Source organism: Sus scrofa, chromosome 7, assembly GCF_000003025.6.
Source record: "Sus scrofa isolate TJ Tabasco breed Duroc chromosome 7, Sscrofa11.1, whole genome shotgun sequence".
Lineage (NCBI taxonomy): Eukaryota > Metazoa > Chordata > Mammalia > Artiodactyla > Suidae > Sus > Sus scrofa.
Window position 1 is genome coordinate 43597313 of NC_010449.5, and position 27333 is coordinate 43624645.

The window sequence follows — 27333 nt, forward strand, 5'->3', positions numbered from 1 at the left end:
GTCTTTTTAGGGCCATACTTGCAGCACATGAAGGTTCCCAGGCTAGGGGTCCAACCGGAGCTGTAGTTCCCAGCCTACACCAGAGTCACAGCAACACTGGATCCGAGCCACGTCTGCAACCTACACCACAGCTCACGACAATGCCAGATCCTTAACCCACAGAGTGAGGCCAGGGATCAAACCCGAGTCCTCATGGATGCTAGTCAGGTTCGTTAAGTGCTGAGCCACGATGGGAACTCCGAAAGATAGTCTTAAGACATTCTTAAAATAGTAAATAGATTTATAAGAAATATTTCAAATAAATATCATAATTAAAAAAATAACTTTGTCTAGAGTTTCTCATAAAGTATTGAGCATATGTTATAGAGTTTTAAGGATAATTTTTTTGATTTTTAAAATTAAAATGGAACTATACATATATACTTATAGCATGACAACAGTCTTATAAGTCAAGTATTTTAATGTAAAGCTTTCAGGAAAGCACATATCAAGTGCTGAATAATTTGCAGACATAGCTTCACTTTCTTCTTTGATCATAATTGAAAGAATATTTTTGAAAAAAGCAAAAACAAAGACAGGATGTTACATAGATTGCTGCTTCTTTTCCAAACACTTCTCAATGTCATTAAGCACTTGAACAGCAGCCTTTGGAATTCGAGTCCCAGGACCAAACACATTGGAAACGCCGACTTCAAATAAGAATTCATAATCCTGTTGGAAGAATTTATTTAATTAATAGGAGACATTATTTCTAATTTCAACAAAAAGAAACAAAAGGACAATGACCTTAACCTACATTTTCCTTCTTTAATCTCCTTGATGGTTCCACTTCTCTTGTATCAACTAACCTCATTTTTCATTTTGCTGCTCCATCTCTGACCTCCTCACTTCTCCCATTCTGCCGGCTTTAAAGGGGCTTATGGAGTGAGCTCTGGGTTTATAACCCTCCTCCTTCCCTCAGCAACCCGGGATCTTTGCCCACCTCTTCCTCAGATTCCCCACTGTAGAGGCCTTAGCCCTCGTCCAGGGCTGGGTGTGGAGGGAGAGGGCAAGTTCTCAACCTTTTCTCCCTTCCCACCCCTTCCACATCACAAAGATCTTCCCCATGCCCTTCTCTGCTTTTTTTTTGACTTGTGCAACTTGTAATATTCCTGTAACACTATAATTCTTCAGTGGTACTTAACATCTTATTGCTGTAAGCTCCACAACGGCAATGGCTAAATCATTTCTGATGAATGATTTATATTATAATATATTATAATACTATTTATATTAAATTATATTTAAAATATTAAAATTTAAATGACTTTCAGGTGAATAATAGCACATTATATTTACTGTAAACAAATAATGAGAAAAATGCATGGGTGTTAACTGATAGAATTATATTATAAAGAATGGCCATATTATATTATAAAGAATAGCCATATTAACATACAAGTGTGTCATTATAGGAAATGATCCTTAGGAGTTTCCGTGTGGTGGTGCAGTGGAAATGAATCCAACTAGTATCCATGAGGTTGTGGGTTCGATTCCTGGCCTCGCTCAGTATGTTAAGGATCTGGCATTGCCGTGAGTTGTGGTGTAGATCACGCTGCTCGGATCCTGAGTTGCTGTGGTGTAGGCCAGCAGCTATAGCTCTGATTAGACCCCTAGCCTGGGAACCTCCATATGCTGTGGGTGTGGCCCTAAAAAGCAAAAAGAGAAACTGATCCTTAGTTTTTAAACTCATGGGGGAAAAAGTATGACAAACACCTACAAATGTTCTAGGTAATTCAAATATCCAGAGGTTTAATATGACTTCTACAAAGTATATTTCTTGAAAATGTCAGCTCACGTGTATAACACGCCTGCATTTCTTCTCAATTCATATTTCAATTCCAATTATTTTGTGCTGCCTAATTATTTTGGTTCTTAAATTCTAATATCATGCCCAAGAGCTTAGGTATTGTAGACTCTAAAACTGCAATATAGCTAGAAGTTCCATAGATAGATAGCAGTCTCCCAAAGAAAAAGAAATAAGAGCAAAAATAAACCCATGGGACCTCATCAAACTGAAAGGCTTTTGCACAGCAAAGGAAACCAAAAAGAAAACAAAAAGACAACTGACAGAATGGGAGAAAATAGTTTCAAATGATGCAACCGACAAGGGCTTAATCTCTAGAATATATAAACAACTTATACAACCCAACAGCAAAAAAAGCCAGTCAATCAATGGAAAAATGGGCAAAAGACCTGAATAGACTGTTCTCCAAGGAAGATATACAAATGGCCAACAAGCACATGAAAAAATGCTCAACATCGCTGATTATAAGAGAAATGCAAATCAAAACTACCATGAGATTCCACCTCACACCAGTCAGAGTGGCCATCATTAATAAGTCCACAAATAACAAATGCTGGAGGGGGTGTGGAGAAAAGGGAACCCTCCTGCACTGTTGGTGGGAATGTCAACTGGTACAGCCACTATGGAGAACAGTTTGGAGATACCTTAGAAATCTATACATAGAACTTCCATATGACCCCGCAATCCCACTCTTGGGCATCTATCCGGACAAAACTCTACTTAAAAGATACACATGCACCTGCATGTTCATTGCAGCCCTATTCACAATAGCCAAGACATGGAAACAACCCAATTGTCCATTGACAAAAGATTGGATTAGGAAGATGTGGTATATATTCACAATAGAATACTACTCAGCCATAAAAAAGAGCAAGATAATGCCATTTGCAGCAACATGGATGGAACTAGAGACCCTCATACTGAGTGAAATGAGTCAGAAAGACAAAGACAAATACCATATGATATCACTTATAACTGGAATCTAATACACAGCACAAATGAACCTTTCCACAGAAAAGAAAATCATGGACTTGGAGAATAGACTTGTGGCTGCCCGGGGAGAGGGAGGAAGTGGGAGGGATCAGGAGCTTGGGGTTATTGGATACAACTTGGAATGGATTTACAAGGAGATCCTGCTGAATAGCATTGAGAACTATGTCTTGATATTTATATTGCAACAGAACAAAGGGTGGGGGAAAAAATGTATACATGTAAGAGGAACTTGGTCCCCATGCTGTGCAGTGGAAAAAAATTAAATAATAAAAGAAAAAAAAGAAATATAAAAAAAAAATCTACAACAAATTTTTAGTGAAAGTATGCAGTAAATTAAAGAACTATATATAAGCTACTGTTACTCAGGAGTCCCATCACAGTACTAGAAAATTCAGGAGAACAATACCTGTGGTGGTATCACCCCTCCACAAATGACGAGAATATCTGGCCGTCCGAGGGTGCTGAGTTCCTTGATGAGCTCGGGAACCAGGGTTTTATGCCCCGCAGCAAGTGTGCTCACACCCACTGCATGCACATCTGCATCCACAGCCTGTTGGGCCACTTCCCGGGGAGTCTAAATGATTAGAAAGAGATAGATCATTATTTATCCCAAAAATATCTGTAAAGTTTTATACTATTTCATTTTTTTCTTTTTTTTGTTATTTCCCCAATACAATTTTTTTTTCCCTACTATAAAGCTTGGTGACCCAGTACATGTATATACGTACATGTATATATTCTTTTTTCTCACATTATCATGCTCCATCCCAAGTGACTAGACATAGTTCCCAGTGCTACACAGAAGGATCTCATGGCTAATCCATTCCAAAGGCAAAATTTTGCATTTATTAACCCCAAGCTGTCAATCCACCCCACTCCCTCCTCCTCCCCTTTGGCAACCACAAGTCTGTTCTCCAAGTCCATGATGTTCTTTTCTGTAGAAAGGTTCATTTGTGCCACATATTAGATTCCAGATATGAGTGATATCATATGGTATTTGTCTTTCTCTTTCTGACTTCACTCAGTATGAGAGTCTCTAGTTCCATCCATGTTGCTGCAAATGGCATTATCTTGCTCTATTGTGAATATATACCACACCTTCCTGACCTAATCATCTATTGATGGACATTTGGATTGTTTCTGTGTCTTGGCTATTGTGAATAGGGCTGCAATGAACATGCAGGTGCATGTGTCTCTTTTAAGGAAAGTTTTGTCCGGATTTATGCCCAAGAGTGGGATTGCTGGGTCATATGGTAGTTCTATGCATAGATTTCTAAGGTACCTCCACACTGTTCTCATAGTGGTTGTACCAGCTTACATTCCCACCAACAGTGCAGGAGGGTTCCCTTTTCTCCACACCCCCTCCAGCATTTGTTATTTGTGGACTTATTAATGATGGCCATTCTGACTGGTGCAAGGTGGTATCTCATGGTAGTTTTTTTTGTTTGTTTGTTTTTACTTTTTAGGGCCACATCCACGGCATATGGAAGTTCCCAGGCTAGGGGTCCAATCGGAGCTACAGCCGCCAACCTATGCCACAGCCACAGCAAATGGGATCCGAGCTGTGTCTGTGACCTACACCACAGTTCACGGTGATGCCAGGTCCTTAACCCACTGAGCAAGGCCAGGGATCAAACCTGCAACCTCATGGTTCCTAGTTGAATTTGTTTCTGCTCTTCCACAAGGGGAACTCCTCTCATGGTAGTTTTTATTTGCATTTCTCTAATAATCAGGGATATTGAGCATTTTTTCATGTGCTTGTTGGCCATCTGTATATCTTCCTTGGAGAAATGTCTATTCAGGTCTTTTGCTCATTTTTCAATTGGGTTGTTAGCTTTTTTGCTGTTGAGCTGTATAAGCTGCTTGTATATTTTAGAGATTAAGCCCTTGTCAGTTGCATCATTTGAAAGTATTTTCTCTCATTCTCTAAGTTGTCTTTTTGGTTTCCTTTGCTGTGCAAATCTTGTCAGTTTGATTAGGTCCCACTGGTTTATTTTTGCTTTTACTTCTGTTGCTTTGGGAGACTGACCTGAGAAAACATTTGTAAGGTGTTTTATCCTATTTCAATCAACATTCGACAATCTTCCTCATTAAAAATTTTGAAGTAGGAGGTCCCATCGTGGTGCAGCATAAACGAATCTGACTAAGAACCATGAGGTTGTGGGTTCAACTTAGAGGAAGAATGAAAGCAATATAAATACAGTGTGTACTATTTACTTAATCTGAAATATATTTGCAATTCTTACTAAAACCCACCTTAAGCCTGAAAGACTGTAAGCACATTTACGTACTCAACTACTAACACAGTTCAAGGACACATCTCCAGAAGGCGGGGCTAACTCTCCATTGCAACAATTTCTTCTAGCTTCTCTAGAGTACTATTTTAAAACTTCAAAAGGGAAATGCTCAAGGGAGACTGTACAAAGGCTTGGCTCTTCAGGAATGTTTACTTCTTTCCTGGTGAAAATGCAATACTCTTTACTCCTCATCGCAGTTGACCTGTCGGCAGTATGTAATATCAGTGCTTCCTCCTCCTTGAAACTCTGCTCCTTCCTTGTTTTAAACCCACTACTCATCCCATTTCCTTTCACTCCTCTGCTGCTTCCTTCTCACGTATTTCCTTTCCATGTTCAGGTATCTTCTTCTCATCTCACTGTGTATCTTCTCCATGGAAAATTACATCCATCTTCATAGCTTTAAGTAAAGTTTATATACTGATAGGTCTCAAAACCTTGTGTATAGGTGAGGCCTCTCTCCTATGCTCCAAACATAGCCATTCAACTTTTAAGGTTGCCTTCATCTGAACGTGCCAAAAGCTGGTTCTCTTAAGACGGCCTGCATGTTTGCCAGCGACACTTCCATTAAATTGTCTTCTGAATCTCAGCTGACTTTTTGTTTCTAAGATCCTAACCCAGTCCAGGCCTTCACTTTTCACACTCAGGGTACTCAGCACTTTAACTGGACTCCTTGCAACTAGTCATGGCTCCTCCCAATCCACTTCAGAAAGTGATTTTACTAGCAGGTGACCTTCCTAAAGTATACATTTGATTGTGTCACTCTACCCGAACACCTCCAGAATGAAGTTCAAGCTCCTTTGAGTGGCACAGAAGGCTAGTCATCAGAATCTACATGCCATTCCAGCACTGGATTCCCATCTTACTAAACCTTTTGCAGGTACATGAGGCCTTCATGCCTTATCATGGCTCTGCATCACTGTTCCTCTGCTCAGGCCTTATCAGTATGCCCTTCCCTGCCTTGTTCTCCAGGCTTCTGAAAGGCACTGCTCAAAGTTCCTAGCATACTCGGACAAGTGCCTTGTTTAAACTGTACCTACGGCAATTACTCTCTGCTGTGATTACTGGTGAGTATATCTCACTCTGCTGAGAATCTGCAACCTCCCTGAAGACATAAATCATGGTTTTTAACTCAGAACCTAGTATCTGGTAGACAATCAATAAATATGTAGTGCATAAAGCTTTTTATATAAAAGTTACTTGTCAAAGTTTTTGGTAGTGAGTGATTAATGTTTTATCACTCTACAGAATTTCAGCTTCATTTACTTGCAACAAATTATTTTACTGCTGTGTCTAATATTCTGTAATTAAATAAAACACTGCTAGGAAGTTTAAAAAAGAGAAAATCTAATTATAAATCTAGCTAATCCTAATGCTTGACTTCACTTTCAAAATACTTCTTACCAATCTGATGCAGGCTATCTTTCCCACAAACTATTGGTCAAATCTCAATGTATAGTGCAATAAGATCTTTGAAAGTAATCCTTACAGTTTCAGAAGCTTAATAAAAGCTCTAGTTCTGAACTGACACTGATTTTCACAAAGTCTGAGTAATGAGTACATTAAAATGAATTATATTCTATCTGTTTTTCATAATTAATTGGATTATATGCATTCAAAAGTAAATTAGGAAATTTGCTGAATTCATGTTCTTCTTTTACTGTAATAATGTCATGTTGATCCAGAATCTTTTTCTTATAATTCTTTCTAAATGTGACTTACTGATACACCTTTTGAAAATCTCCCCGATTTCAATACCTGAAAAAGAGGACCAATATCCACATCGAAACCAAGATCGGCAAATCCTGTAGCAATAACTTTTGCTCCTCTGTCATGTCCATCTTGTCCCATTTTTGCCACAAGAAGACGAGGTCTGCGACCTTCACGTTCCATGAACTTATGAACCCTAAGGAACATTTTAACATACAACAGTTACATATTACTTGACCAAAAATAAGATATAAAACTATGATTTATTTGCAGTAAACCTATCAAGTTTATTTAAAAACATCTAATCTGGTTACTCATACTTTTTTAATATCTCTATTTCATGTGGAGAACTCCATTAAAATCCGAGTATGTTTCCCATCTCCCCTAGAGGAAAATCTGAAAGATGGCACAACTGTAAGCCAGTAACACTGAGAGCATCACAGTGAAGCAAGAGGAGAAAATAACGACTTTTCCACTTCTTAAGACAGTCTCTAGGGGACAAAGTGCAGGAATATTTAAATATAAACTAAAAAAAAGTCTTCAGTTATGACTCATTGTTTTGAACTGCCCATATCGCATTTAACCCTCACAAGTGCGAACTCCCCCAAGGTGACCTCAATGTAGTATCTTATGATAATCTATAATCAAAATATTTGCTTGCTTAAATCAATAAATTTACACCCTAGATGAAAAAGCACTAAGAAACAAATCTACTTATGTTGAAAGAAAAAAAGTTACACTTTGATGACTTTCACCTTGGCTGTTATGATATTTATCTGATGGATAAGAAGTGACACAAAATTTTTAGTGAAAAATGTACTACAGAGGTTGAGAAAACCAGTCATCAGGAAGCTACTACCTATACCTGAGAAGCATGATGAAATATATTAATTTTTATCTCCAAAGCAAGTTTGACAGTGTTAATTACTGTCAGTTCGGTGAAGACTGATTTTAATTTATGCCGCCAAATATTTACTTTCAAACAGGAAAAGTAAGTTTTCATAATTATTTTGAGCAGTTAAACAATGTAAATAAAATTTAGGAAAATACAAAAGTGTACTGTCACAAGGAAATTGAAATCTAAGCACCTGGAGGATATGAAGCAGTATCAGTATTAGTTAAATAAACATTTGTTTGAAATAAGAAACTCCTAGAGAAGACTGTTGTGAAAGTGCAAAATACTATTTTAGGAAACTACAATTCAAATATTTTCCAGTGGTATGTGAGACAATTAAGCCCGCAGAAGACTCCTGGGATGAATGGAAAATACGACATGCTGGTTTAAGAAATCTCACATATTACCTTTTTTAAAAATTTTTTTATTATGGTTGATTTACAATGTTCTGTCAATTTCTACAGCAAAGTGACCTATACATCCATATACATTCTTTTTTTCACATTATCCTCCATCATGTTCCATCACAAGTGATCAGATACAGTTCCCTGTGCTATACAGCAGAATCTCATTGCTTATCCACTGCAAATGCAAGAGTTTGCATCTACTAACCCCAAACTCCCAGTCCTTCCCATTTCCTCTGTACCCCTCTTGGCAACCACAAGTCTGTTCTCCTACCTCTTGATAGCAAATGATATCTCTTTACTTTCTCCAAATTCCTGGCGATAGGCTCCACTCACCATACGATCATTAGCTTTATGTTCACCAAATACCTTTTTCATGGCATCTGTGATTTCTCCAACTGTACATCTAAAATATTACATGGAGGTCCTCTTAACATCATTATTTGAGATAAAAATATTTAACATTCAATACAATTAGGCATATTTTATTACCTCAGCTAAAAACAGGCTGTCAAAATCCTAAATAAGAATGCTTTTTATTACATCCACAAAAGCACCTTTCCTCAGAATACTGTTGGAAAAAATGCTCCTGGATGCCTTCATACAAAGTGACCTCTTTTCAACATTTGTCATCCAAAAAACGACTGAATGACCTAAAAACTACTAATAGACAAGCATTTTAAGGTTCCTGAATAAGCCACTGCTTACCAATATAAATGGGCCAAGAGCAATATTCACACAGATTATTTTCTGATTAAAAAGTAAATATTTTACCATATTCCATCCACTTGTTTATTAATTCATTCCACATGTACTCAGAAAAAAACAATTTATTTAGTTATATTATCATATATTGGGAGAAGTGTCCATGGGTCACTTGCTTTTCTGTATGTTCTGCAGAGCAAAGCACTGATTGCCTTTATCTAGACTCTTTTCTAAGATGTCTATATAGTACACAGCCTTGGAAGACAGAGATACTGTCTACCTTGGACAAAAGACAGGTCTGTTTACTGTCCAACATAATAATGTCCCTCTATACTTCAAAGTAAATCAAACTCCAACCTGCAAATCATTGACAGAGGTTTGCCACAATTGCTTTAAATATCCCGAGCCACAGGGAAATACACAAAAATTAATGCACACCGTCCAAAATGTATGACTGTTTTCAATGCAAAGCTGTTTAAGAATTTTATTTTGGTCTCCAATATTTTCTTTTAGGCTCACATGGTTTATAGAGTTGACCTTTTATTTAAGTACACTCTGAAAAGCTAAACTGGCTAACTTTTAGTATCCAGAAATCTCCAAACTTAACATATCCTTACCTTGCACGAGTTGCCTCTACTGCAAGAGCAAGAATATTCCCATCTCCACTGGCAGCACAGGCAGTGAGGGCAGTGAGGCACCGTTCAGCCAAAGCTTGATCCCTGCTGGATTTGACCTTACAGAAAAGGTTAAAGAATGGGGCAAGATATGCTCATAGAGAATAAAACTAAGATCAGATAATACCGTTACGTACATCATGTGGAAAATGTTCCATGACTCTAAATTTAAAAACAAAAGGAAATAAAAAGAAGAGAATAATATGTTTCCTAGGTCTGATATTCATTCCCAAAACATTTAAGGAATTCCTAAAATAATACTAAATTCTGTATAACACTGATAATTCAAAAATAAGCAGGGCGGTAATAAATAATAGCACTGATTCTCCCAAGTAGTAAATTATAACTTAGGGAATATTTTAGTTATACATTTTAAGTTTCCCTTAGTTAATTAATAATCTATAGGTAATAATATGTATGTGCATCACTTTTTATATAAAAATAATCTTGGGAAAAAAAAGAAAGACAGAGACAATAAAAAATACTTTAATAAAAAGAGAAAGACAATGAAAAACATAGTCAAAGACTTTTCCCCTTGGGTCCCAGCTCTATTCTATTCTGCCAACGGCCTACCTAAACAAAGTTATCTTAAATTGAATTTTTTCACAAGTTTCCAACACCTGTAAGAGTCTAAAATATGATACCACTTAAGATGCCACTAAAATTATATCTATAAGCAGAGGTGGGTCGGAAAATTTAAATTAAAGGCAAAGAGGAACCCAAATCCATTATCTTTACTGAATTTCTCTCCCTTGCCCAAAATATCATCATTTACATTAAATGGAACCCCTCATGTTGTTAGCTTAAGAGAGGAGAAAAGAATTTTTCTAAATATTAAGATTTTTGTAATCACTGAAAATATAATGCTACATCCTAAGTAGGACACTCTAAAAATGACAAAAATTGGGAGAGCAGTTGTTATCTCCTGATTGAGGGTGAAAATATTGTTAAGCGTCTGCTGGTAACTCTAATAGAAAAAATAGAAGATGAAAGTTATATATACAGTCTAACTGGACAAAGTCTATTAGATTCTTAAAGAACGATTTAAACTGACAGGGAAAAAAGTCTTATCTTAAGATAACCTTTAGGTAAAGAATAAACTAAATAGAGAAAATCATTACAGAATTTCAACTCTACTGCCTTAGAAACAGCAGTAATTACTAAAGCCCGAGATTAAGAGATCAAGGTAGCTTCATACAACAGTAATGTATAGGTTACAATGGTAAGAATTAGTATGAGGTTGTGGGTTCGATCCCTGGCCTTGGCTCAGTATGTTAAGGATCCAGCATTGCCATGAGCTGTGGTGTAGATTGCGGACATGGCTCGGATCTGGCATTGCTATGGCTGTGGTGTAGGCCAGCAACTACAGCTCCAATTAGATTCTTAGCCTGGGAACCTCCATATGCCTCAGGTGCAGCCCTAAAAACCAAAAAAAAAAAAAAAAAAAAAAAAAAAAGAATTAGTAGTACATTTTATCTATTTTATTATTTCATATTCTTTGGTTTATCTCAATGAGAAAATAAAAAAATAAAACAGTACTCTAGTTTCAATCAAAATAAATATCTTTCATTCTAAACTGTATCTTGGTCAAGCCCTATTCAAATATACTTGAATTTTAAAACAAAATTGAAAGCAAAAGGGGAGTTCCTGTCATGGCTCAGTGGTAACAAACCTGACTAGTATCCATGAGGACGCGGGTTCAATCCCTGGCCTTGCTCAGTGGGTTAAAGGATCTGGTATTGCCGTGAACTGTGGTGGAGGTCACAGACACAGCTCGGATCCTGTGTGGCTGTGGCGTAGGCCAGCAGCTGTAGCTCCTATTCGACCCCTAGCCTGGAACTTCCATATGCTGCAAGAGCAGCCCTACAAAATGACACAAAACAAAGAACTGAAAGCAAATGATTCTTTCATAGTAGCATGAGGTACATGGAAACAGATTACAGTGAGAGGCTTGGGTTCAAATACTGACTTTGAAGTTAATTTTGTTTTTAACTTTGAATGAGTTATATAATTATCTAAGCCTTTCTGCAAATCTGTAAATTATAGGAGGCATTGTTATTATGGTGTGGTTTTTAACAAGAACATATAACTTTCACAGAGGCAGCAGATATCTTGACTGAAAACATGAGTGCCTGGTGTCAACAGACATAGCTTTCAGTCTTGGATGCTTAATTATTTATCCTGGGGAAGTTTCTCAATCCCCCTTATCTTTAGTTTCCTTATCTTTAAAATGTTGAGAAATAATGCTGGCCTCATGTGGCTGTTGTAACAATGAAGCAGTGCAATGCGGGGGCTTGGACAGCACCCAGAACACAGAAAGCCCTCCAAATGTGATAGCCATTGTTACCTTCTTAAGTTTTTCAATCTGCTTGTTGCGCACTGAAGTATTATCAATTGCCAAAACCTCCACAGATTCTTCTTTTTCCAACTGGTATTTATTTACTCCAACAATTACTTCAGAACCTGTTAATTTCCCAGAGGAAGATAACATATAGATTCTACTCACAGATAACCGTCTAACAGTAATGCTCTGATCACCACATTTGCCTTATAAGTTTAATATTTTTAAGTAGTATTTTTAACTGTTAATGAAACTTCAATATTGATGAACAAATACCAATATAGAACTGAGGGAAGGAGAGAAAAAGACATGTATATATTTGAATCCCTTTAAGGGAGGATCTTTCTTATTCTCCCAAACTACACAACATTCCCAGAGTTTCTGATAAACTCTCTTCTAACACTACAAAATTAAAACCATAGAAGTGGCTACCATCTAAGATTTATAAAGTAGAAGATAAACATGCAATAGCTTTTCTAATATTTTCTTGAATTCTCTTACAGCCAATCACTTGTAAACAAAAATCCTTTTAAAATCTATATGTGATCTAGAGTTCCCGCTGTGGCCCTGTGAGTTAAGAATCTGACTGCAGTGGCTCAGGTAGCTGTGGAAGTGCGAGTTCAACCCAGCCCCACACAATGGGTTAAAGGATCCAGCATTGCTGCAGCTATGGCATGGGTCACAGCTGAGGCTCAGATTCAATCCCTGGCCCAGGAACTTCCATATGCCATGGGTACAGCCATAAAAAAAAAAATCTATAAATGATAAATCAGAATTATAAATTACACTTCCTTAATACTATAAATATATTTTGCCACAAACTACCAGATTATCACTCTAGCTAAAGAATCCTGCCAACTGCTACCTTAGGTTATATCCCTTTTCTTACTTTCTTCATAAAACTTAGCACAATCTGTCATTAGCCCACTTGTTTATTTGTGCATTTCCTCTCTCTCTTACTAAAATGTAAGCTCTGTGAGTGTAGAGACCATGTCTGTCCTGTTCAGGTTGTACGCCCAGACATAGCACAGTGCATTAAATACTGAAGACTAATAAAGTATTGACCAACTGAATGAATAAATGAATAGTCCAAAGCAGGGCACAATGACCAATCATGATGTCATCTTCAAAATGTTGGTGATACCCACCCACACACATGCACATGTATACAATGGGCAAATTACACATATTTTGTACATATGTCTGCCCATGTGCATTCAGGCATGCAAAAATACAAACACAGAGATAAATGGAGACATACATAAAGATTCATGAGAAACATTTTATCCAAGTTCCGTTTTTCCATAATTTTTGTTTTATTAACTATACATGTTATCATCAAACAGAAATTCAAATTTATTTTTAAATATTGGCTTCCACATGCAAACTTTTCTACTTTATCTTACCAGAATCTATTCTAGCTTGTCTTCGGGCAGCACATTCTTCAATTCGAAGTTTAGGTATTCCCTCTGCCACAGCTTTGGCCATTCCACCCATCTCTTCAATTTCATTAATGAGCTATTAGAAAAACAGATAAAAAACTAGAAGAGAATATGGAAATATTTTTATAAACCATACTAATGTGTTAAATAACATAATGTTACTATGTCAATTTTAGCCATTAAAAAAGACATTCTCTGCTTAAAATTATTTAAAAAGACAACAGAAAAACTATTGAGTATATTATGGAAAACACAAAACCTTGCACTGAAGTCTTAGAAGCCAACTAAAGATAATGTGAATTCTCTAATCCTTTTTTTTTTTTTTTTCTTTTTTCTGTCTTTTGTCCTTTTTAGGGCTGTACCCACACAGCATACGGAGGTTCCCAGGCTACGGGTTGAATTGGAGCTGTTGCTGCTGGCCTAGGCCGGAGCCATTGCAGTGTCAGATCTGAGCAGTGCCTGCGACCTACACCACAGCTCACAGCAACGCCAGATCCTTAACCCACTGAGCGAGGCCAGGGATTGAACCTGCAACCTCATAGTTCCTAGTCGGATTCGTTTCCACTGCTCCATGATTTCTCTAATCCTTATTTTTAGTTACATAAAGACTCAAAAAAATTTATTTCAAAATGCCACTTTATTTTCAGTTTGATCAGGAGAGTAATGACATAACTCCATTCTTTACTGACCTAGGAAACATCTAAACCAGCAATCACAGTCTCGTACATACATGGGATAGTGGAAAATGGATGTGGAATGGGGTATGATCTTGCAGAAAGAAGCACAGTCAAACTAATTTTCCCCTGAAGAATCCAAGGAAGAAGAATCTGTACTGGATTCAATAGAAGCCAAGAATAAGATCGGAAGTTAAAAAGATGTGAACAACCTGAGAATTGGCGACGACCTCTCTCCCATTCTAACAGGAGAACCAAAGTTTACTGTCTGCAGAAAATGAACTAGAAAAGCAATGTACTACAAAATACCAAGTACAAGGAGAGGCAAGAATAAGATGTCTTACTGAAATAAAAACCTGCATTCTGGAGTTCCCGTTGTGGCGCAGCAGAAACGAATCTGACTAGGAACCATTAGGTTGTGGGTTCGATCCCTGACCTCGCTCAGTGGGTTAAGGATCTGGTGTTGCCGTAAGCTGTGGTGTAGGTTGCAGAAGGGGCTCGGATCTGGCATTGCTGTAGTGGAGGCTGGCAGCTGTAGCTCCAATCTGACCCTTAGCCTGGGAACTTCCATATGCCTCGGGTGTGGCCCTAAAAAGCAAAAAAACAAAACAAAACCCTGCATTCTGAATGATAAGGCTGAAGACAAAAAGGAAACAGTAACAATGTAGGATACAAAAGAAAACTTCAAAAAATATAATTATTCTCAGAAAAGAGAGATTCTATATTAATAAAACAAGTAGTATGACATGCAAGAGGGAAAATCAGAACACAAAAAAGAGCTCTTGGAAATTAAAAACAGGATATGTGAATTTTAAAGTATTTAAATAAAAGGATAAAGTTGACAACTCAAAACAAACCACAGCAAAAACTCAAAGATACATTACAGAACAGATAAGAATATCAGAATGTCATTTAAAGAGGTCCTTACTTGATAACTAGGAGAAACCACAGGAAAATGACAGGAAGGAAATTATCAAAAAAATATACTACTGTATAGCACAGGGAACTACACTGAATCTCTTGTTACAGAACATGATGGAAGATAATATGAGAAAAGAAATGTGTATATATATGTATATGTATGTATCACTTAGTCAATTTACTGTATAGCAGAAATTGATACATTATAAGTCAACTATACTTTAATAAAAAATTTTTTAAAATAAATAATACATAACAATTTCCCAGAGCTAAGGGAACATGATAGAGGCCAGACAAAAAATGCCCACCAGGGAGTTCCCATTGTGGCGCAGTGGAAATGAATCCAACTGGTATCCATGAGGATGCAGATTTAATCCCTGGCCTTGCTCAGTGGGTTGGGGATCCAGTGTTGCCGTGAGCTGTCAGGTAGGCCAGCAGCTGCTGCTCTGATTCGACCCCTAGCTTGAGAACTTCCATATGCTGTGGGTGCAGCCCTAAAAAGCAACAACAACAACAACAACAAAAACAAAAAGCCCACCAAAGGTCCAAGATAATGAATGTAGAAAAAAATAGGACACATCAGCACAAAAATAAAGAAGAGATCCTAAAACTTTCAGAAAGAAAGATCCTGCATGAGAATGGCAACAGAATTCTGAACAGAAATATTGGAAGCTAGAATAAAAATGAGGTGAATGGTTTCAAATTTGCTTACAAACTCCCAACTGAAAAATTTCAAAGCCAGGCTATCAATCAAGTATGAAAGAAGAACAAAGACATTTTCAAATGTCCAAAGTTCCAAATAATTCACCCCTATGCACCATTTTTAGGAGGTTCCCATAATATGCGCTTCAAAATAACAAGGGATAATCAACAAAGAGACAGAATTCAGGACACAGATTAAATATAGCAAAGGTAAAAAGAACTCCCAGGATAATGACAAAGGGAAGTCCAAGGACAGCAATGGTCTAGGAAGAAATCAGTCTAAGTCAAATGAGAATTTAGAGGACTTCAGAAGGATTTACATTGAGATATATATAATTATATTGGTAATATGGGACAAAGGAAAGGGGAAAAAATCCACCTAAAATACTAAGCTACCATACTAGCAAAGAAATAGATAACATCTAAAACAATTAGAATGTGTAATTTTAAAACATGGAGATAAAAACATAGAAAAAGATGTGGCTGAATCAAGAAAGCAGGCAAACCACCAGTGGAGGACAAAGGACTGCTTTTTTTATTTCGGTCTTTTAATGCTAGTTGTCTTTTTAATCTCTGAACATAATAATACAAATACAAATCTATTTTTAAATTAAGTTTCAGTTTTAAATACTATAAAATCAAACCTAAAATTCTCTTTTCTCACTTTACAAATCTTGACACAATTCTACAAATGATTTGATTTATAACTCAAAAATCTATAAATCTTTATAAACATGTAAATCTTGAAAGCAAAGTTTCAAAGAGGAGAAACTGACCTTCAAGGCAGCATCATAAACGTCGTTTGTGAGTGATTCCATCATATATGAACCTCCCCAAGGATCGGCCACTTTGGGAATCCCAGATTCTTCTTGAATAATGATTTGTGTGTTCCTGGCAATTCTAGCACTTTTCACCGTTGGCAAACCCAGGGCTTCATCAAAAGAATTTGTGTGCAAAGACTGAGTTCCTCCAAACACCGCTGCCATTGCTTCTACTGTAGTACGAATGATGTTATTATAAGGATCCTAACCCATTTAGTAAAAAGCAAAAAAAAAAAAAACAAGGCAACAGTTGATATATATTGAAGCTGTAAAAGATGATATGATTAAGCAGGGGTTGATACATACTTTCTTTGCCAAAGTTTGCATTAGTCTTCAGAATATCAAATAAATTTAGACCAATTAGTAAACGAGCCAGACTTATAGAATTACGTCCTTAGTCTGTGCTAAGGCGCTAAAACACTGCCTCATATAATCATCTGAAATATTAAATACTTGTGCTTATTTTTTATTGCCTACTCTTCTATAAGTGCATCATGAATGGTTACCTTGTTGACTTAGATTATTAGCATCTTTCAGCTCATAATTCACCATCTCCTAATTATTGTACAAAGTATCTACTCTGATGCACAAAAGTAATGAGGTGCACAAAACTGGCAATGATTTATTAACAAATGATTAATAAAACAGGTGAAGAGTGGACTATGACAATAGGAAATATGGCCTCTGGGTCATTCTGTTCCTAGCTGTGATTTGGGAAAGTCATTGGTCCTTTCTGAACTTTAGTTTCCTTAGCTATAAAAATGAGGAGGGTAAGACAAAAATGATTACTAAAGTGCTTCCAACTCTGAAATCTATATTTCTCCACTTATAAGTACCTGAACTCATATTTAATATGGAGATGATTAGTTTTTATCTGCTTTTAAATGTATAAAAGCAATGTGACAATTTTTTTTTTTGGTCTTTTTGTCGTTTTAGGGCCTCACCCGCAGCATATGGAGGTTCCCAGGCTAAGGGTCTAATTGGAGGTGTAGCCTCAGGCCTACACCACAGCCACAGCAATGCCAGATCCAAGCTGCGTCAGCGACCTATACCACAGCTCATGGCAATGCCGGATCCTTAACCCACTGAGCAAGGCCAGGAATCGAACCAGCATCCTCATAGATACTAGTCAGATTCATTTCTGCTGCTCCATAATGGGAACTCCTTAAATGTATAAAAGCAATATAACTTTAGCTATAAATTATTTTTAATGTTTCAAAATAATTTAATATATATGTAAAGAAAATGCATGTTTAAAAAGATCATCACCACACAGCCTTTTAATAAAATGAAACAAAGTTGAAAAAGATTACCCAAGTGATAGTAATTTTTAAATGGTTTGTTTGAATGCGTGTTTATTTAAACACATAACTATCATAAAAGTATATACGTATAAAATTAAATTTTACTGACGAAATCTTGTTAAGAATTTTAACCATTAAAATTGTTTACAGGAGTTCCTGTCGTGGCTCAGTGGTTAACGAATCTGACTAGGAACCATGAGATTTCGGGTTCGATCCCTGGCCTTGTTCAGTGGGCTAAGGATCCAGCGCTGTCAGCTGTGGTGTAGGTCGCAGATGCAGCTCAGATCCTGCATTGCTGTGGCTCTGGCATAGGCCGGTGGCTACAGCTCTGATTAGACCTCTAGCCTGGGAACCTCCATATGCCACAGGAATGGCCCAAGAAATGGCAAAAAGACAAAAAAATTATTTACAACAGAGAGTTCCCACTGTGATGCAGCAGAAACAAAGCCGATTATTATCCATGAGGATGCAGGTTTGCTCCCTGGCCTTGCTCAGTGGGTTGGGGATCCGGCATTGATGTAAGCTGTGGTGCAGGTTGCAGGTATGGCTTGAATCCTGCATTGCTGCAGCTGTGGCATAGGCTGGCAGCTGCAGCTCTGATTTGATCCCAGCCTGAGAACTTCCATATGCTAAGGGTGCGGCCCTAAAAAGCAAAAAAAAAAAAACTATTTAAGACAATATTAAGTTATAATTTTTACTTCTTCCTCATTATTACAATTTTGTTACTTTTAAAAAAGTAAAATACACAGCCAGACATGGAAGCTAAGAATTAAATGATTTTATATTGTTAACCACTAGAGGGAGCCAATTTTATTCATCATCATTTGTATAAAAATAAACATGTATTATGCTTCAGAATAATTATGATTTTCAAATATTAGCAGATAACTTCTTAAGTCTATTTTTTCACTATGCCAAGTGCTTAGAAGAAAATGTAGACTTCATTAAATTTCTACACTTTAAATGATAAACATACTTGCTCAGTAAGTGACCATCCTGATGTCTGACAATGTGCTCTTAGAAGAAGAGATTTAGAGTTTTTAGGCCGAAACATCTTCTCTATTAAATGGGCCCAGAGTCTTCTCCCAGCTCTCATTTTTGCTATTTCCATATAAAAGTTCATCCCAATTCCCCAGAAGAAAGACAACCTGAAATAGTAACATTAAGTCCAGAATTTGATTATAAGTGGAAAATAAAACTATTTGTATCACATACACACAAAAGTCCAGATTTTAACTTCAAACAACTTAACTTGAACTAAAGTGAAAGCAGTGTGTTACAGGGAGAGGTCTAAGATGCAGAGGAGCAGGACGTAAGGCTCACCTAGTCCCACAAATACACTGAAAATATAACTACATGTGGAACTATTTTCACAGAAAATTTGCAAAAAACTGAATTATAATGAAAGCATGTATACTGCAGGAATCTTAAACCTATAAGAGATACTTCTGTATTTCAAAACAGAAATATTAATAGAACAAAAGAAAATCTGTCTTGAGTGTTATATTTCAATGTTATTTGTCAGAAGGTGCCAGTTAACTGTGTTCTCTGAATAGCAAAGGACAAGATTCCTCTAATTTACCAAGAAGTGCAGTCAAATTTAACTTTGATTTTTAATTATAAACAGTACTGGCTCATTCCCTCATTATTACTCAGCTAAAACAAAAGAATTTAGTAATTTTATATACATATAAATTCATTTTACCAATATATTTTGCTATACACTCATAAAATGGTCCTATGACTTAAAAAAAATAATAATTATTTATTTACTTTTCTTTTTGGCCACACCCCTAGCATGTGGAAGTTCCCAGGTCAGGGATTGAACACACACCATAGCAGCAACCCAAGCCGCTGCAGTAACAATGCCAGATCCTTAACCTGCTGAGCCACCAAAGAACTCTATGACCTTTCTTTCTCTCTCTCTCTCTTTTTTTTTTGGTCTTTTTAGGGCTGCACCCATGGCATATGGAGGTTCCCAGGCTAGGGTTCAAATCGGAGCTGTAGCTGCTAACCACAGCCACAGCCACGCTAGATCTGAGCCTCGTCTGCAACCTACACCACAGCTCGCGGCAACACTGGATCCTTAACCCACTGAGGAAGGCCAGGGATCCAACCCATGTCCTCATGATACTAGTCGGGTTTGTTAACCACTAAGCCACAATGGGAACTCCTGAGTTTAATTACTCACCTTGGTGCAAACTCATCAATTGTCAGGCCAGCTTGGAGTCCAGTTCTACAGTATTCCAATCCATCTGCAATAGTATAGGCCAGCTCCAGAATGGCATCGGCTCCTGCTTCCTGCATATGGTATCCACTAATTGAAATTGAATTAAATTTTGGCATGTGCTATATAAAATAATAAAAAATACAACTGTGAATAAAAACATCAAAAAGGTTCATTAAATCTATTTTCTAAAAGATGGTATTATTTTAAAATGATCAACTCAGACATACTAAGTAGTTCATAATATTAACTGAAACTATATAATGCTTACTGTGTTATATTCAACCCACTTTCCCTTTGCTATGAAATAACAGTGTAATCATAAGGTAGGTGAGAAGAAAGCACTGCCAGCAAAAAGTAAAGTGTGAATGATGGGGGAATATATAAATGAATTACTCAGAGGATATGAAGAAGCTTTAGGTTTCCCTGTGGAGGGATTGCTGTTAACAAAGGAGTACTTCAAGAACTTTCTTTTCCCATCACTTTGGGAAAAATGAACATAATTCAGGGGTGAAACATTAGGGACCTCATTGTGGTTATGGATATAAGCAATATATATATTTTTTCTTTTCATGGCCACACCGACCTATGCCGCAGCTTGTGGCAACACCAGATCCTTGACCCACTGAGTGAAGCCAGGGATCAAACCCACATCCTAATGGATACTAGTCGGGTTCTTAACTTGCTGAGCCACAAAAGGAACTCTGTAAGTGATATCTTCTATTCCAGTTTTTTGCAGAAACAAAGCTGATGTTTTGACCCCCATCTCTCTGACACCAGTGTCTATTTACAACTGAATCTGAACTCAAGAGAAATAAGGAAGTATAAATTATGAGTCCCCCTGATTCTAACAATTAGCAGAATAAAGATTTTAACAATAAAGAAAATACAATAAATGTCTACTGCCCAGATTCAAAGGTGGTGACAGACCGTAAAATCAGAACATTAAAGACCAAAAATAAAAACTAACAACACTCACTTATAAACACAAAACCTACACCTTGGCCTTATACTACAACTATGACTCAGACGCAGTTATGATTTCAAATTAGGTTGTGGTATTTTATAAAAATTCCTACATTCAAAGAATTACAGCAAAACCCACAAAACCATAAAGGATACCTTTGCTGTATATTGGAAGATGTCAGCAATAATTTTCATGGATGGTTCTGGAGGAAAAATATAAGTATTTCTGACCATAAACTCTTTCAGTATATCATTTTGGATTGTACCAGTAAGTTTCTCTTTAGGTACGCCTTGCTCTTCCCCAGATACTATAAAAGTGGCAAGAACTGGAATAACTGCTCCATTCATGGTCATGGAAACTGACATTTTTTCTAAAGGAATTCCATCAAAAAGAATCTTGGTATCTTCCACAGTGTCAATAGCAACGCCAGCCATTCCAACATCACCACGAACTCGAGGGTTGTCTGAATCATAGCCACGATGTGTTGCCAGATCGAAGGCAACTGATAATCCTTGTTGACCAGCTAGATATATAAAGAAAAGTAATACTATTTAAAGAGTCTGGCATTAAAGTAAACTGATTTTCTTTTAACACTACTAAAAGTATTAATTCATCTCATCATAGAACACTTCTATAATAAACATTTTTATTCTCAAAAGTTAAAGATACTCTATTTCCTAAGAGCCTGTTTTTTCCCATGTGCTTAAAAAACACAGAGTTCCAGACTTCACTACAATAAAGAATAGAAGGAACAAAACATGTCATTTATCTCATGTCTGAAGATTTTTTTTTAACCTTAACAATTTCTGATAGAAAATACATATGTATTTAGGGCCGCTCCCACCACATATGGAAGTTCCCAAGCTAGGGGTCAAATCAGAACTACAGCCGCCTGCCTACACCACAGCCACAGCAATGCGGGATCTGAGCCACATCTGCGACCTACACTGCAGCTCACCGCAACTCTGGATCCTTAACTCACTGAGCCAGGCCAAGGATCAAACCTGTGTCCTCGTGGATACTAATCAGGTACATTACTGCTGAGCCATGAAAGGAACTCCTATAGAAATACGTTTAAGATTTATGAAAAGATATGGCTATTTATATATAGTTAACATAATTTAGTATTTGCATGCTCACTTATTTATGTTCTTGTCTTGGACATTCAACATTCTTAGAAATAAAATTATGAAAACCATGCAAAAAACTAAAATACACTACATGAGTTCAGTCCTCCATAGGCAATACGTGCTGATAGATCCTCAAGTTTAGCTTTCAAACATTATGATTTTCAGCACAGATCAAAAAGAAAACAGTAGTTCACACAATTCCATTTTCTCCTTCAATTCCTATCCTGATGAGTTTTTTTGGTTTTTTGTTGTTGTTGTTTTTCCTGCTATCCTGATGGTTTTAATTAAAGGCTTCTCAAAGGCAAAGCTAATGTCTCTTTCCTTCAACTTCGCTTCATCTAATTCCTTTCACACCATGTGCAAGTAAATATTGTTTGCCTTCAAGAATTTAGCATTTTATTCTCGCTCATTTATCTTTTTGACTGTGGAAGCTGAAAAACATTCATTTTTTTCAGAGTATAGCCTTGACCACAAATTAACCAGGCTCCCTTCAAAAATAACCAAGACGAGTAAGTATATATATATACACACTTCATCATAAATATTAGGTCTCACATTTAAAATCTCACCCTTAATATTGTCCTTATAGAACTTATTGCTCTCTTCCACAGTACTGAAACCAGCATACTGGCGGATGGTCCAGGGCCTAAAGGTATACATGGTGGGATATGGTCCGCGTGTGAACGGCTTCACTCCTGGAAGTTCTTCAGGGAAGTCCTTGGTATCCCTGCTGGAATATAAGGGCTTTATGGAGATCCCTTCTGGGGTGTGCCATATTAGTTCTTCTGGATTTTTGCCTTTCAGCTGCTTTTTAGCCAGGGCAGCCCATTCTGGGTGAAGAGGCTGTTGCTGATGCAGAAGTCGCTGCCATACAAGCCTGGAGCCTGATGACTTTTTCAGTTGCTTCAGGTGATGAGGTGAAAGCAAAAAAAGCCGAGTCTTAGCCCTCAACATGATGGAGCGTGGAAAATACCCAACAGGAGGAACAAGGACCGATCTAGAAAAAGCAGCACAACGTTAATGTATGTATATATGTGTGTATGTACATATGTCTTTTTAGGGCTGCACCAGCAGCATATGTCGGTTCCCAGGCTAGGGGTCGATTTGGAGCTGCAGCTGCCAGCCTACACCACAGCCACAGAAATGTTGGATCTGAGCCAATACTAGTCGGGTTCATTACTGCTGAGCCATGATGGGAACTCCTATATATTTACAAGAGAGTGGCAAAATGGGAGCTTATTGGTGAGAAGGGAACAGAGAAAAAGAGGGTATATTATTTCACCTCTTTTCCTTTTCTGCTCCCTACACATTTTATAACTTTGGTTCTTCTTCTCCATAACTACTATGATTGTTCCAGTTCTAGTTCTCTTCCTTAAGAGCCTCTTAGTTGGTTTTACTGACCACTCTTAGCCCCCTCTCATCCATTTGACACACTGACACCAATGCAAATATGCTCATGTCACACTTCTAAGATTTTTCAAAGGCTCTGCATCATGTAGAGGATAGAGCATAGCCTCCTAATTGATTTTTTCATTCAGGAGGTTTTCATTTAATACCTACTTTATTGTGTTGGATGCTGGAGAAAAAAGTGGTGAACAAAACAAGCACTCGAGGCCCCCAAGACCTGATCCCTGCTTCTCTCTCAGAACCACCTCTGACTTTGAACTCCACATATTTTGTGTTCCAGAAATACTGGATTACCTAACTGGATTACTTACGTTCCCTAAGTAGGCCAAAGTTCTGTGACTTGCTCTTGCTCATCCACTGGCCTAGAATGTTCTTTGGCTAAGGCATCACCTCCAGTACGGGGAGCTTTCTATGTGCCAGGCACTGCTTAAGGACTTTATATACAGCAGCAATTTTAATCCTTACTACACCACCAAGAGATAAGTATTAATATTATCCCCATTTTACAAATGAGGAAACTGTAGAGCTATCATTTAAACCTAGGAAGCAGAAAGTCCCAGAATTTAATTAATATACTCACAGCCTGTTCCTGAAGCTACAAGCTAGGTTAAATGGCCACTTCAGTAATCCATACTACACCACCGTTTTCCTCTTTATACACATATTATCTCCCACACTACAATACATTAGAACACTGTTTTTTAGGTTCATATAAAATATATTTGTTTATATATGTTTTATGTTTACACAAAATACATGGTATAAAATTTCACATATGTATGTATGGGTACACACACACACACACACACACACACACACACACACACACACTCCGCTAGTCTATAAACTGATCCAACATTATGAGTTGTATATTCCTAATAACTAGCAGAGTCTTACACTAAGTAACTAAGTTCAATTTCATCATTTTACAGATGTAGAAATTAGAGCCCAGAGAAATAAAGAAATAAAGTAGCCTGATCAAAATTCCACACAGAAAAGCAGTAACTGTTCACCTAAATTACTAAATACTCGTCAGTCATATATCCTCAATTTGTAGAGACTAGTATTTTAAAAGATTTCAAATTGCAAACTTTATTAATATATTCATCATGCCATGTAACAGACAAGGCAGGAAGTGAGCTTAAAATTCTACCTTTTTTTTTTTTTTTTTGCTTTTTAGGGCCATGGCATATGAAGGTTCCCAGGCTTGGGGTGGAATCGGAGCTACAGCTGCCAGCCTACACCACAGCCACAGCAACACAGGATCCCTAACCTACTGAGCGAGGCCAGAGATTGAACCTGCAACCTCATGATTCCTAGTCAGATTTGTTTCCACTGCGCCGTGACGGGAACTCCAAAATTCTACTTTCTATACCATCCCCTGCCTATCAATTTATCGAAGCTTAAAATAAAATAAGAATACCAAATATTTGTTAGGGAGATGTGAAACAAGATGATCTTAATCAATTTAAGTATTTCTAAAATCAAATTGGCAATAAGTTTGAAAAGTCTCTGAAATGATTATGCCTTTTCACTGAGGGTCATCACTCCTGGGAAAGTTACTACGTAAAATACTTGTTCTTTACTTGAAGTGAAGAAAATTTAGAAACATCATCAATATCTAACAATGTAGGAATATGTGAAGTACAGTATACACAAATTATAGACTTTTTTTGGTCTTTTTTTTTTTTTAAGGGCCGCACCTGAGGTAGATGGAGGCTCCCAGGCTAGGAGTCAAATCAGTGCTGTTGCCGGCCTACGCCATAGCCACAATGCAAGATTCAGGCTGCGTATGCAACCTATACCACAGCTCACAGCAACACTGGATCCTTAACCCACTGGGCGAGGCGAGGGGTCAAACCCGCAACCTCATGGTTCCTAGTTGGGATTCGTTTCCACTGCGCCACAATGGGAACTCCACAAATTATAGACTTTTATATAGCTATTAAAATGTTTAGGAATTAGGCCACACAAATCTTTGATGTCACAAGTCCGAAGAAGTATGGTGACTAGTAGAGAAAGGGGGGCAAGAGAGAAGCTTTGGGGTGATAGTCTTGATCTAAATTCCTACTACATAGATGTATTCGGTTTGTGGAAATTTGTCAAATTTTACAACTATGACGTGTACTCGTCTGTGGGTATATTATACCCAAGTTAAAATTTTAAATATGTCATGCAGAGTTCCATGGTGCAGCAGGTTAAGGATCTAGCATTGTTACTGTAGTGACTCAGATTGCTGCTGTGGTGCAGGTTCAATCCTTGGCCCAGGAACTTCCACATACCATGGACGTGGCCAAAAAACGTCTGCATAGTTTCCTTAAAATGGAGATAAACTCAAAAAATACTAAATGAAAGATAAAAAATGTTAATGCAATGTGTTCAACTAGGTAAAAAAGTGCACAGACCAAAGTCTAAACAGATATATAACAAAAGACAATTCCTATTATACTTTAAATATTACTATGATTTTTATTTTGTTGAATCCATGGGGTCCTTGTCATCCATATTCTTGAGAGCCATAAATTACAAGTACTAGCTTAAAAAGTGGATGAGAAAAATAATTATAATTGAAACATTAGAGTAGTAATGATATAAAAAGTAATCTGAAAACTGCCCCAGACTAGATTGCAAACAGGTACTATCACACTCATTTCACACAAAATAGGTGAGGCATTCCTAAATCTGGACAGACGATAGGAAAGAGCCCTGTATGACTGACTTCCTGAAAAATCACATGGTAAATAGGTAAAGGCTAGAAATAGATATCATTTTTAGATAGGAACACAACTTCTGCAAATGGCAATAGGATTTCCGAATTTTTCTCAGAAGATCTATCAGGAGAGGCTTTGGTATCCAAAGCAGCAACATGCAAAGCAAATATAAGTTACTGATGATGAGAATATGTTAAAAGGCATTGGTGAAGCAAGCCCACGCCCACCCCCCCTTAAAAATATGGGTAAAACACCTACATATAGTTCTGAATCAAATAACTTTCAAGTTTGTTTACATATGGTTCCACATTAACACTTCAGCAAAAGCTAGCCACCTCCAATTTTCAGCCAATCTGTGTCGGAGATGACAACATGTGGCATGCAAATTAAATTTGAAAATATTAGCATAAATAAATAAACAAGAAAATATTGGGAGAAAAATCATCGAGTAATTTAAAATTTGACACACATACACAAATATGTTATCCAGGGCTTTTAGCATATGAAAGATTGCTCTCTTTCTAGATAAAAGTGAGAACAAGTAATTTACAGTTTCACTTCAATTTCCACTTGTCTTTCCACCTCCTACGCTCACCTTCATCTATGAACACAGTCACTTCCAGTCCCGCCACCTCTTACAAAAAAACCTTCACAAGAACCGATGCCTAGAAGGGAGGCAGCTGTGGGACCAGCACATCCCTCCGAATTCCCACAATCGCCCTCTGCCTAGCGGAACTTCGGGGTGCCGGGGTGGCTACGGAAGACTGCAACATGGCCTCTGGGACCTTAAAGCATATTCTTTCCAGCAGTACCTCCACAGGACCGCGGACCTCGCTGAAATAAAGAGGTCGGTGGAGAATCTAAACCTAAGAAGAAGGTAGAGGAGAGCGAGATCCCATTACGTTAATAAGGTAAAGGAGGAGGAAGTTGGGAGGTTGGGACGAGGGAAAAGACCGAGGCTCAGAGGTCAGGTAAGGGAAAGAGAGAGAGAAGTCAGAAGAATGGAGGAATTTAAAAGACTGACATGCCTCACGGGGCACAGTTTACTCACAGGCCGGCCTGTCCCGGACCTCGGCTATGGAGGGGGGAGCTGGACCTCTGCTCCTCTAGTCCTACGAATTAAAGCTGGGCTGGCTCTCCACCAAGCAAGCTCAAAGACCAGCGG

The 27333-nt window shown here is 37.5% G+C and overlaps 1 protein-coding gene across 1 annotated transcript; it reads right to left on the reverse strand.

The window, feature by feature from the left end:
* Positions 1-27291, reverse strand: MUT (methylmalonyl CoA mutase). The gene is given in 15 exon segments (NM_214405.1): positions 1-711; positions 3246-3413; positions 6892-7039; positions 8417-8548; positions 9465-9550; positions 9553-9574; positions 9576-9580; positions 11869-11984; positions 13269-13380; positions 16378-16626; positions 18703-18874; positions 19918-20075; positions 21076-21443; positions 22620-23047; positions 27220-27291. Coding segments are annotated over 14 exon segments (2250 nt in total). The 5' UTR covers positions 23005-23047; positions 27220-27291; the 3' UTR covers positions 1-582.